The sequence below is a fragment of the Lotus japonicus genome, chromosome 1, assembly GCF_012489685.1.
Source record: "Lotus japonicus ecotype B-129 chromosome 1, LjGifu_v1.2".
Taxonomy (NCBI): Eukaryota; Viridiplantae; Streptophyta; class Magnoliopsida; order Fabales; family Fabaceae; genus Lotus; species Lotus japonicus.
In genome coordinates, this window is record NC_080041.1 from 29,496,239 (window position 1) to 29,510,247 (window position 14,009).

The following is a 14,009-nucleotide window of genomic DNA, read 5'->3' on the forward strand; positions in this document are numbered from 1 at the left end:
CTGGACGTGACAATCAAGTCCATCTGTTAGTTCTCCGTCTAAATTAGCACGCGTGGCTCTCATTAATGACATGGCCTTGGCCCTACTGCCACATAGAACTCCACGTAAATAAAACAGGTGAATTAAAAAAAAATTCAATGGTAAAAAAAACATTACCCAAATATTTGTCCTTCCAAATTTCCCAATTCTAAACCCTAATAATCAATCGATCGATTGAAGCAGAGATAGGTGAGCAGAGCTTCCTTCAGAGCTAGAACCATTGACGGAGGAGAATGGACACCAACCATCGACGAGTTCCCCAAGCTTCATCGTCTGCGACTAGCACGAGCGACGGTCATGGCAGGAGAAGAGTCGTCGTTTGCGATTGTGGGGTTGTTACCCCTCTGAGGACGTCGTGGACAGATGAAAACCCAGGGCGAAGGTTCTATGGCTGTGGCTTGTATCAGGTAAGCATGTGGTACTGAATTTGGTGGTTGAATGAGATGCTTTTCTCGATTCTTACCTCATCCCAACAACAATTTTCATTTGGAATATGTCAGGGAAGGAATAGGAGATGTGGGTTTTTCCAGTGGCATGACCGTGAGTTCAATCAACGCGAGAAGAAGGTGATTGCTTGGTTACTTACTTTGGTTGAAGGCTTGAAGAAGAAGGAGAAATTTTGGTTTGGGTGTACTGGAATATGCTGCGTAGTCATTGTGGTGTTGCTTATGGTGATTGGCCTTATGTATAGGAAGCTTTGATTTGTGTTTAGAGGCATGGTTCATTGGTTAGGGGTTTAATGGTTGTGTATGTATTTGAAGGCATGGTGTTTTGGTTACGGGTTCAGAGGTTTAATCTACTTCATGTATTGGGTTTATGTATTGGGATACATGATGTTTAGAGAATTTGTATGCTGCTTAGAGGCATGGTTGTGTATGCTGCTTAGAGTCATGGTGTTTTGGTTAGAGGTCCAAAAATGCAATGTATTTGGAGAATGTGAACCTATCAATGAAATTTGTTTTGTTTTATGCATAAATTTGTGTCCAAATTTGCTATGTTTTATGCAGAATTTAACTTCAAACTTGTCAAGAATTGCACTTGAATCTTGAATTCCAGAATTGCAATTCAAATCATGAGAATAAACACAATCACTTGAATCATTCTTGCTTTGTAAAGTTAGACATGAAACAAACCAAAAAAAGTAAGAACCAAAAGTGGATTTCCTTAAGAACTGATCCTAAGAAGGACTATAAATCAGGTGCACTTTCTCTGTCAAAATTTCCTCTGTTTTAAGGGAGATTTCACTTGAAACTTGTCCAGAATTGCACTTTCATTGGTGCACTTGATACATTCCAGAATTTCACTTGAATCATTCTTGCACTTAAACACATCACATAACTTGTAGAAAATGACATTAAACACAATCTTGTCCAAAATGACATTAAACACATCACATAACTTGTCCAAAATGACATTAAACAAATTACATAACTTGTCCAAAATGACATGTCAGCCAAATAACATTAAGGCCTAACATTAAACAGAATCTTGTCCAAAATGACATTAAACACACATCACAGCTAAGATCCAAAACACACTAAGTCATAAAATAAGCTTAGAAAATGTTACACAAAATGACAGAATAATGCATATTCACTTATGCATTGCTTTCTTGAGTTCCTTGGACCATTTTCTGCTTCTTTCTTGCCCTTTCATCCACTTGAGAAGCATTTGTAACAACTCTTCTTCCTTGTCCTCTTACAACACCCGTTCCAGCTCCTGATCCAGTTGCAGACTTTGCAGTCCCTCTCCCAGTACCCCTCACAGATCCCCTTCCAGCTTCAGTTGCAGGCTTTGCATTCCCTCTCCCAGTTCCTCTTCCAGCACCCCTTCCTGCTGCTGAATTGTTCACAACAGCAGTAGCTACAGCTCTTCCTCTCCCAGATCCTCTTCCTGCTGCTGAATTGTTCACAGTAGCAGTAGCTACAACTCTTCCTCTCCCAGATCCCCTTCCTGCTGCTGAATTGTTAACAGTAGCAGCAGCTACAGTTGTTCCTCTCCCAGATCCCCTTCTTGCAACTGAATTACTTGGCCCTGCTCTAGTGCCTTGTGCATTACTTGGCCCTGCTCTAGTGCCTTGTGCATTACTTGGCCCTGCTCTAGTGCCTTGTGCATTACTTGGCCCTGCTCCAGTGCTTTGTGCATTACTTGGCCCTGATCCACCTTCTCTAACCCTTTGTTCAGGGTGAACCAGCTGTGTATGATCCTAAAATAAAAAACAATTATTGTCAAAGTACTGAATCACTTATCAATTATTGTCAAAGCTAAAAAAAGCTTGTGATGTTACCTGATTTCCACCAACAGGTATTTCCCTATCAGCAGCTGTCTTGCCTTTGCATGTCCTAACATTATGGCCCCATTCCCCACATCTGCCGCACTTAACTGTGGTTTGTTGTCTCTTCAGCTTGTAAGGGTTCCTAGGCTCATCATTGGTCTTCCTCCTCTGCTTCTTGGGCCTTCCTGGTGCCCTTCTCATGTAGGGTGGCTTCAGAGGTGGAGCTGAGCTTGTGGACCACAACTTAGGACCATTTGAGGGCATAATGATATACTCATAAGTTTTCAGGAATGTTGATTTCCTACAAAAAAACTCAGTCAACATTCACATAATCATTCACAAATAGTAAGACATTTCATTGTTGTAATAAATACATGGCAAGTAAGTTATTTTACCTGTACCAAGGATTAACATAGTCTTCAGGAATTTCATTGTTGTGATAAATACAAGGAATTGCATGGCAGCAGGGAATACCAGACAAATTCCACCTTCTGCAAGCACAACTCTTAATTGTTAAGTCAACTACATACTTGTCATACCCATTTGAAACCTCAAAGTAAGACCTGGTCCCATCTCCATGCCATAGAGGACTCCATCTATCAGCATAATTCTTGTTTACTTCTAGCTTCTGCTGTATCATTGGGCAAATGTCTCCTCTATACCTCAACATCAAGTCTCTCTGCTTCACAATCCTATTAGTCAAGTAAGATTTCAGACCATCAATGAGAGTGATAATAGGCTTGTCTCGCCATTCCAAAATAGCCCTGTTGAATGCCTCACACTTGTTATTGACCTGTAGATCACACACCGGGTATGTTGTAAAGGCAGCTCTAGTCCACATCTTTGGAGGGATCTCAGACATGTCTCTCCATGCTTCCTCATTCAACCTTTTCATGTTCTCCATTGCTTTCTCCCATTCTGGCATTGTACTTGCTCTAGCTGCAGCCCATAATGCCCCTTTCATCTCCTCACCTGGGAATTTCTTCCTCCAATTACCATACAAGTGTTTGACACACAGCCTGTGGTCAACATTGGGATTCAGCTCATGTAAAGTAGGGACCAAACCCTACATGTAAGAGGAAAAGATATTAGTTGTGAGATTATATACTTGAGCAAATTAAAATGAAAATAAGCTAATTAAAGTGAAAATAATTCAGAAGTGAAAATAAGCTAATTTAGTACCTTTTGTTGATCTGAAATAAAGCACCATGGCTTCCTCTGAATCCCATTCAGATCCTCCATCAATAGATCCACAAACCAAGACCATGAATCATTTGTTTCTGCTTCCACTACTGCAAATGCAATAGGCATCATCTGGTTATTACCATCTTTCCCCACGGCTGTCAACAATTGCCCACCATAGACTCCCTTCAGAAAACAACCATCTAATCCTATTAAAGGCCTACATGTTGTAGCAAAAGCACTTTTACAAGCTGCAAAACACACGTAGATCCTTTCAAAGACTGGTCCATCTAATCCTATTAAAGGCCTACATGTTGTAGCAAAAGCACTTTTACAAGCTGCAAAACACACTCTGATCCTCTTCATCATCACTTCCAGGTGGTGTCTCCAACTCCTCAGAATCCCCATCTTCATCTTCAAAGTCATCAAATCCACTAGTATTGGGATTGTTTGATGCAGCAAAGGCAGGTACAAGATCCAATGTAGGATTATTGGTTGTTACAGGAGGCAAAACATAAGCCCAGTCCCATATTTCATCATAGTCAGGGTCATCTAGACTTACATCATCAGAATCCACGTCTTCATCTGTTGCAGGCTCATATTCATCATCTTCTTCTTCATCAGAATATGGAAATGGTTCTTCTTCCTCAACAACAGCCTCTTGAACAACCTCGGACTGCTGGATGACTACACTCTCAACACCCACACTCTTCTTTGGTGGGAAAGACTCCTCAACAACCACAGTCTCTACAGTTACAGAATGAAGACCAGATTGATCAACAGATTGAGGAACAGGATGCTCAACAGTTTGCTCAACAGGTTGCTCAACAGATTGCTCATAATGGTTTAACACACTTAGAACCTCTGGTTGACTGAAGAAGCCATCACTAAGAACTTCAACTGAAATCTCCCCTCCCCCCTTTCAATCCCTTCTTGCACATGAATCTGATTATCTACCCAATGCTCTACAAAGAACTCCACTTCATCATGCCCTTTAACATCTTTCAGAAATTCAATCACATCAGCATCCTCATTAAATGGTCTGCGGCCATTGAACAAACCAAGTGCAGGGTATCTATACCACAAGCATTTGAATGATGCATTACCCAGTGACTTCACCAATTTGCCAATTTCTATCGAATTTATCTCATCCACATCCCACCCCTCAAAACTTTGACACACACCATGAGCATAATCAAATCTGGGTTCATCCACAAAATACCCTTTGTGCCATAAATGAATTGTAATTATATTAGAACCAGTAGGCCTACAAACCAACAACAAAAGTGTTACAGCAACCCCATTAACTAAGAAATCAATACCCAAGCTAACCTAAGCAGTAACCGAGCTTCAAGAGAGAAAAGACAAGACAAATTTAGAGATTCGTACCTAAAGCGGTAATTTTCCGGCAATTTCTCCCCTCCCAATAACCAATACGGTTCAAAAGGTTCCTTCTCGCATGTGCTTGGTTCAGGTTCAGGGACCACATGCTCCTTTCCAGGTCGTTGTCCCTGTGCTCCTCGTGTTCGTGTTCTGTTCCCACGCGCGGGTCCATCGGCCATTGAAGAATCTTCAGCTCTAGCCGTTCGATCGAACAGCTTCTCACAATCAGTTGAAGGAGATTGAAGGTGAAGGATTATCAGGGGCTTGAATCGCACGAAGAAGATAGGGAAAAGGATAGGTTTCTAAGATTGGATGGGTTATATTCGACCCATACATTGGGAATTAGGGTTAAAGATTTTTTAATTTGTTTTAATTTTAATTCTTTTATTTATTTTCCTAATTTAATTTACGGGTGGTGCGGGTAGCAATTCCATGTCATTTTAATTGTCCACGTAAGCTAACGACGTTAAGGATTAGACGGAGAACTAACAGATGGACTTGATTGTCACGTCCAGAACTTAGGTGGATCAAAATTGCACGTTTTAAACAAAGGGGACCAAAATTGCACAAGCGTTATACATCAGGGACGAAAACTGCAATTAAGCCAATATTATTCCTTATCAATCCACATTTTTGTGTGATTAGTTTTTTACGTCGTTTTTCTCATGCACAAAAACTCTTTTAAGAACTAATATCAAATCATTCAAAGCACACATAACAGATTGGTTACAGATTTTTGAGTGGTGGAAGAAGGGGCACATGGTTTATCATATCTGGATACTATTGTTCGGGAGTGTCGTTTACTAGTTACTCCCTCCGTTCCTAAATATAAGACCTAGTTTCAAAATTTTGAAGTTCCTAAATATAAGACCTAGTTACAATAATCTAACAAAAGGTTTTGTACTCTTCCATTTTTACCCTCCACATTAATTATATGTTTTCAATTCCCAAGTTTTGATTACCACTTACCATTAATTAGTGAGAGAAAATGACAAAGGGTAAATATGGAAGAATGTATGCATTTTTAAAAAACCAATACACTAATTGAACACATTTAATGTTTTCTTAATAAGCGCAATTTTTTGTATTAGGTCTTATATTTAGGAACGGAGGGAGTACTGCTTTTAGTTTTTTTCATTTTGCTTTTGTTAGACGTTAAGACAATTTAGTTGCATACTTTCTGGCTAGAAACACATGATTTTCCCAACTCTGTATGGATGGAAGATGTTCAACATGCTGTAGAATGTAGATCACTTGGTGATCAATGATGTAATGACATCTTCGCCTGTTTTTTTTTTTTTTTACAATCAAGTTAAAAAAAAAGAGTTTTTTTTTACAATCGAAATCGAGATGATTTTATTTCTTAAAAAAAGTTTTATATAATAAAATAAAAATAAATAGCATTATCAAAATAAAATAAAATAAATAGAGGTTTCTTTCTTTAGCTTCTGTCCTCATGATCATGACCTTGCTGTGAGCCCAGTCCATCGTAAAAACTGTGTCGTTTTGATATTCCATCTCATTCCGCTGGGTCAAACTCGCGCTTCCGATTCGTCCGGTGCACGCTGTTCTCTCAACAATTCCAACCTAGCCCAACTCCCACAACCCCTCTCTCCCACACGCGCCACGGTGGCTTTTCTGCCACCACCGCCACCGCCACCGCCGGCGAATACTAATCAATGGATAATTCGGATATCAACAGAGATGGTCACTACAATCGAACATACTCCTCCTTCTCCTGCTCCTCTCAGAGGGATGTCCGTTACAGGTTTCATTCTTAGAATCAACAACAATTTCTCTTTGATTTTTATGGTTTCTTTTTGTAGTTACAAGGTTTTGGATATTCTAGGTTTAATTTATGTGTCATTGTATTTGTTTCATTTTGACATAGATGTGAAATTTGTTGCCAATTTTAACCCTATTTCGGGAGATTGTCGTGGTTGGATACATTGTATCTGTATATGAATTGGAACTAATGATAATTAGCATAATAGTCACTTTCATACTTAATGGGGTGATTTTTATTTTGCTACTTGATTTAAGTGGGAACTTTAGATTTGTAATTATACAGTGTGTTAGAAGTCCCGCATTGGCTAGGGATATGATTGACATAGATAGCCTTTATAAAGGCTAGAGCAACCCTAAACTGTTGAGCTAGTTTTTTTGGTTGAATTAGGTCTCCAAAATTCTAATAGTGTGCATTGGATTTGTGGTAGGTTTTTTTACGCATGTAGGAAGCTACTAGTAACAATACTAGATTGGGGGCTTTGTGTCACTTTTTTCACAACTAGGATTGCTTGATCATTCTAGATGAATGTGGTATGCTGAGTGATGCAGCAAACTGTTCTCCGTGATCAGCATTTGCTTTTGGTTACGATTGTGTGAGGTAGTTTGTCTCAAGATGATTTCACATGCAGATTGCAGTTGTCACATTAGAATAAGTTTTGTTTCTCCTTTGTCTATTATTTTGGTTAGACTTGATATGTTAGAGATTGGATGTTGACTGATGATTCCAGATTGTAATGTAGTTTTCACTGAATATATATTCTTAAAAAAACTATAGGAACGTGATCTTTATCATTTTTTATTATGATTTAATTAGTACCCTCCTCAAGCTCTGTTTGGATCTTAGTGGGACAAGCACCGATTGTTAGACACCTTTCATGGAAAAGGAGCCAATCATTTACCAAAACTTGATTGAGATGAGGGTTTGACGATTTGGATTGTGCATCTTGGGAAGTGCTATAGTTTGAGCATCTTGAACTTAAAAATGCTATAATTTGAGCATCTTTGATGATATTCCATTTCCCTTTCAATGTAAACGAGCCATAGGCCAAATTCTTCTAACATGATCTTTATTATAATAACCATTTCTTCTTCAAACGTCATTATGTACATTGAAGACATGACTTGTTATTTTGATTATGATTTCCATGGATGAAACTTTTCTTGTTGCAATGACAATTTGTTATCTCTATATTTTGGCAGCTGTGGCAACTGTGGTTATGAGCTGAACCTATCCTCCTCAAACCGAAACTTCTCATCCATAGGATCTAAATATGGGAAGTCCATAAGGCGAGGTATTATATCATTCTTCAATATTGATGATAGCAGATTTACCCGGGTTGATGAACTTCAGTGTGTGCCCCATTTTAGTAAGCACTCATGGGGCTTGTTCCGCCGAAGAACTAAGCTGCTTTGTCGCAAGTGCGGCAACCACATTGGAAATGCACACAATGGTTACACTTCATCCTTCCCTCTTGTGTCAGACGGAGCAGAATCATCTCCTGCCTCTGAAGCGGCCAGTCATATTAAATATGACATTCGCCTTCGTGCCTTACAACCTTCATCTTCTGAAGAATCTCGAATCCCTGTGTTTACTTGAGAATACCTGGTAAAAATTGTTCTAACCCTTCCTACATAGTAATCACCTGCATCCTTGAGGCTAGAAGTTTATTAATAAATGCAGAGTTCCGGTTTGGTAAGTTATCTGTTTTTTACCTCATCCAAATGTAAATAGAGCCAGTTTGGATGCGGACTAAATAACACTTATTGGAGCTTATTCATTGCTCTTTTTTGGGTAGATATGCTCTAATAAGTGCTCTTTATTCCGTATCCAAACAAGTCATAATAGCTGAATGTAATGGTTTTAAGAATTAATTTAAAATCTGCTTAAGGTGTGACATTCTGTGAGCTATTTTGAATTGGCAGATTCCAAGGTTTTATATATTTTGGGAAGAAAAGTAGAAATTAAAAGGAAAGGGGAAAAATGTTATTTCGATATAAATTGTTTGAATAGTGTGCTTCGAAGATGCTCTTTAACATCGACTTACATTTTATAATGTCTTTTACAAATAACTTGTTTGCGATATTGTCTTAATTGAAAAGAAATGTTGAAAGTTATAAATTTTAATTAGAAATCAAACACATGAAACAGGTGTTTAGATTGGATCAAAGAAAATAAAGGTCTTCCATGTGAAATGAAAATATTTTAATTTTTATCAAATCAACTAGTACTTTTACCCGTGCGATGCACGGGGGATATTCATTTTTGTGTGTTTCTTTTAACTTGCGTGTTTTTTAGAGATATTTTATGGATTAAACAAACTAAATTTATTTTAGATATATGAAATCAAAAATTTGTAATTTTTTCTGTACTTATAGTTTGTTTTTGTTTTTTTGAGTTGCTATTTTATTTTTATCTTTTGTATTTGTTTTCCTAAATGCTCAATTGATGGTATTTTTATATCTATTGAATAATTTATTGCATGGAGTTAAAGTAACATATATATACTAAAAATAGCCACGAAAGTTTTTTGCAATTGAATTAATTACATTGAGAATAAAGCTGAGAGTGTATCGTTGCACATTTCCTGTAAAAAGATCTTCTTCATATAAAATTGTGAAAGACTTATTTGTAAATTACATTTGAAGTTCTATGAATATTGTTGTCATCACTATCGCAAATAGAGATTCTTAATCTTTACGGTGCGTGGCTTTGGAGAATGCTACATATAATTGGTCATGTGAAAACACTTATTTGGAAAATATAACCCCATTTTTTTAATGATTGTCCTTAACTTTTGTTTATTATCATGGAAAAAGAGAATGCTATAGGAAATTGTGTACTTCGAAATTTAAAAGGAATTCTACTATCTGATGAAGTTAATGTTAATCTTGGTACATACACTCTTTGTCTGGCATTTGCTCTAGAGATAACCTTTGCTTTCAAACATATGTCCTTATTCGAGTAATAATCAAACGTGTATCATTGCACATTTCAGCTGATTGGTCTATGTTCTTATAAGCATTATTGAAGCACCAATTTTTAACCTTAATTGACAATTAGACAAACCGGAAGAGTGTATTGTGTTTAAAAACTCTGGTGTGTGGATATCATATTGGCTGTCACAATTGTTGTATGAAGACATATCGTCAGTCAAATAAGTTTTCTCTTCTTCAAGCAACAATGACATCATGTATTTATTCAAATTATCAACGATCTCATTTGTAGGAGTTAAAATAGCACATCGTTGACAAAATTGTGGAGCTTTGTAGTTTTCAAGGAAAGATGGATAAGTAGACTTAACTATAGAAGTCATTGGATCACTTGTATGTGGAATAAAAAATTCTCGAGGGATGTTCAGGGCATTTTCATCTTATATGTGCTTACCTGCATTTTCATCTTACTCAGCAACCTCTGCATCTAATCTTCCGGTTTAGTCTCATTTTTTGTCAATTAAAGTGCCTACTCATGTTCCAAAAATAAGAACTATTATTATAGTTGGTGTTAATAGTTTACAGTAGTCATTTTAGATTTTTTTGGGTCAAATTTGTGAAGCATAAAATATTTTATTAAATTATATTATTGTTAGAAATATATGTTCTAATGGGTTAATTTTTATTTGGTTTTGTAATGATTGATTAAATTGAAAACTGACATTATAGGGATAAATGTGAAAGTACCTGACAATGATCTCAAAGATAAGAGGCATTGACAATGGCATGGATAATATCCTGCATTCTACCCTTATACACAACTGTTAAAAATTTGCCTAAAGTCTCCTTGAAGTACCACATTTAGAATATTTATTTTATTTTATAACTTCTATATTAGTAAGCACATGTAAATAGAATTTTCAGAGTGGTAAAGTTTTTGTCCAATTGATTAAACTATTTTTGTGTGTGTTGTGAACAGTTCATTGGACGTGTTTTTTTCATTGTAATTAATAATTATGTTTAATTCAAAATTTAGTCTCAAATGCAAATTACCTCAGTAAACGTCCAAAATCCGGATTTTCTTGTGTGACGATTTTGAAACTGTAAGAGTTTGCATTTACATATAGACACTTTCTATGCGTGGAAATGTAGAATGCTAGAACCAAGATTAGAACTTCAAAATTCAAAATGCAATACCTAAATATAATATCCACACTCCAATTAATGTGGATATTCTGAAGAACAAAGACTCTATAGATTAAATTTAGGTGAGCTATAATGGCTACCTAGTGATGTGTCTCAAGATGTTGAAGGAAGGGAACAAAGATAAAAAAATTACATTATTACAGAGCTACAGGAAGGGAACACATTTTAATTCATATTTATTCCATTTCACGGTGTGCACTGTGCAACACTTAGAAGAAGAATCATCAAATTATTCTTTCCCATTTATGTAAAAAATGTTTTGTTCACAAATGAAATATTCACGTCCACCTTGTGGGATAAAGAAGAAATGAGAGATATGATAGATGATATGATAAGAATAGAAGAGAGATATAGGAAGAGAAATGTGTGGAAATGAGATGGAAGAGAAATATGAGTGTAAATGAATACTCAACTTCAGTCTCAAGTTTTTTTACACTTGAGAGGATCGATGTTCCATTTTCACAACAACAACAAAGCGGTTTTAAAATCAAAATCCAAAAACTTTCGGGAGAAAATTCTTCGGAAAGCACCTAAATCAAAACATGCAACAAAAGCTTTCAGATGTCGAAGTGAAAATACACGAAGAAGACAAATAATTAAGAATTCTTCCCACCAGCGGAAGAGGACCACGAAGCACTTCACCTGTTAACATAAAGAGAAAATTTAGAGTAATCAGTACACCATATTTAAAATGAAAAAAATGGAGAAATGTAACGACTGTAACTACAATCAGAATATGTGTAATTGTGTATGATAAATACAAACATTTTGCTTGAAAAAACAAAGGGTCGAACTGAAAAGTCACAAAAAATGAAATTAAAAGAGGATTTTACCAAGAGAGGACAATAGAAGCACAAATTGAAAGGAAGCATGAGTGAGAAAACAATAGGCCGAAATCAAAACATGAAACTGAAAGAAGCTCAGTCTTCAGATGTTGAAGTGGAAATACATGAAGAAAAAATTGAGGACTTACCGGAGCGGAAGAGGACAATAAGAAGCACTTCACCTGTTAACACAATGGAAAGGAAAATAAGTTAAGGAAATTAAGTTAGTACATTGTATTCAAGATGGAGAAAAAAGGGTGAAAATTGGAGGGTTCAGGACCTCAAAATGATTAAAAGAAAAGGGTGACATTCTGATATAGCCATATAGTTGAACCTGCGTAGTTGGTAGATCAATAGTTAATCAAAATTCTAATCCTGACAATTTAAAAAAATTTAGGGACTAAATCTGCTAAAAAATATAAGGGAAACCAAAATTACACATGGTATTGTTGAGGGACTAAAAGTACAATTAACTCTGTATGTTTTTGTGGTGCACAAAACGAATTAAAAAAGGAAGGAAAATAGGACTAATTCCTATATCCAGTTACTTGTCTTCTTTGAGCTTGAAAGAATCCTAATTTGATTAACCACCACTGCAGGTAATCCTTCTGGTCTCAAATATTGCGTATGAATAGAACTCTGAATCGCCTCTTCATAATATATACCCGTAAAAACAATTTATATGAAGCAATGTGGATCAATTCTACTGGTAAGAGTTCCAAATCAAAACATCACTATTTGTTCTAAAATACTACAAAAATTAAGACCTTGGAATTCACCTTTTGTCTATGTTTAAGATGACACTTGAGCCTCACATAGAAGATGTCCAATTTCTCAAAAAAAAAAAATGAAACCTCCACCATGTTATCCTCCATTTTTATGATTAAGAAAGGTGTCCCATGGATTCTGCAATACGATTTCCATCATAAATTGGTTTCTTAAAGTACCTCAGTGTGTTAAATAAGCATGTGTAACTTTAGTAGTGGTATGCAAAGTATCCTGATTATCAACCATATCGATGTTTCTATCAGGAATCCCCTCAATTGAGCAGTGCTATAACACACAAATAATGCAGAAACATGTAGTTAATTATAAATGAGAGAGGGCATGAATGATACCTCCGATCAAGGTGGGACGTTTTCCTGGTTCGTTCCAAACAACATCCAAGTACCTATTAATATCAAATTAGGACATATACACATGGATCCAATTTGTATGCTATATATTCCAAAATCTTGAATTTGATTGGTTTAATACAACTACATTTTAGACAAAGTATTTTAAAGACATTCAGAACATACCTATTTCATAGAGAAGAATGTTCTCTGCACTCTTAGAAGATGTTTCCATGTAGAATATTCAATTCTCCTGATTTCTGCAAGGATGACCCTCCAATTTTAAATGAATTAATTTAAGTGTTCCAAAAAAGAAATCTATATATTTTTTGAACACGTTATTTAATATATAAAACTTAGTAGGATAGCCAAAAGATAATAGCACAAAATGCCATTCAAATTTTAGCAGAAAGTAAAGTACCAAAATGACTTTAGGGGAATTTTATAAATTTTAGAGCCGCAACAGTCCTAGCTGTAATCTACCTTTTTCAAATAGGTGCTTCTCTTCTTTATAATATTGAATTTCTGGTGTATCACCCTCCTCCTCTGATTATTTTTTTCCATTGCAGAAGACATATAACACTTAATATATAAAATAATAACCTGTTGAAGTAAATTAGTTTCATAAGAATTTGCACATAACTGGAGAAAAAATAAAAAGTTCTGCTTTAGTACTAACCTTGGTCTGTATCCAAGAGCCAACATGCTTCAGACCTCAAATTGGTCTTTCAGTCTTTTTTCTAATTAGTGAATCTGGCACAAAGATAATTTTAACACATAATAGAGGTAGCTATCAGGTAGAAATATGCCAAGCCATCAGTAGAAGAAAGCAAAAAAGCTGAAGCATGATTAAAAGAAACATTGATTGAGCCATGCAAAAAATATGGCAGCAGAATAATGTTGAAAGGTTTTGGTGTTGTACCTCTTGCTTCCGAGTACATACCTATTTGTACAATTGCTCTCATCTCTTCTCAGTAACACGTAGTTGTGGAAAATACTTAACTTGGAACAAAGACTTACACTGCTTCATAGTATCTTCAGGACTGGTGGCATCAAGATCGAAATAACCCGACAACAAAGAAACATAAGTAAATGATGATACCATGAAGGAGAAGCTTCTGTGCAGTCTCGCTGGGGAAAATACTGAACTTGAGCATTGCATAAATCTCATCCTCCTCCCTTACCCGTGTCTCCTTGATGTTCTAGATGGTCTTCCGCACACTGTTCGAAATCAAAACCCTCAACCCACCACCGCTTGGAGCAAAG

General features: G+C 36.2%; 2 protein-coding genes across 2 annotated transcripts; both read left to right on the top strand.

The window, feature by feature from the left end:
* The first annotated feature begins 272 nt into the window (after positions 1-272).
* Positions 273-740, top strand: LOC130732164 (uncharacterized). Its single transcript, XM_057584274.1, has 2 exons — positions 273-446; positions 540-740. Exons 1-2 carry the CDS (start codon positions 273-275, stop codon positions 738-740), a joined length of 375 nt encoding a protein of 124 aa, XP_057440257.1.
* A 5,600-nt stretch (positions 741-6,340) lies between these two features.
* LOC130734342 (uncharacterized protein At4g08330, chloroplastic-like) lies at positions 6,341-9,874 on the top strand. The gene is made up of 2 exons (XM_057586708.1): positions 6,341-6,647; positions 7,868-9,874. The coding sequence occupies exons 1-2, from the start codon at positions 6,559-6,561 to the stop codon at positions 8,262-8,264; spliced, it is 486 nt and encodes a 161-aa protein (XP_057442691.1). The 5' UTR covers positions 6,341-6,558; the 3' UTR covers positions 8,265-9,874.
* The last annotated feature ends 4,135 nt before the right edge of the window (positions 9,875-14,009 follow it).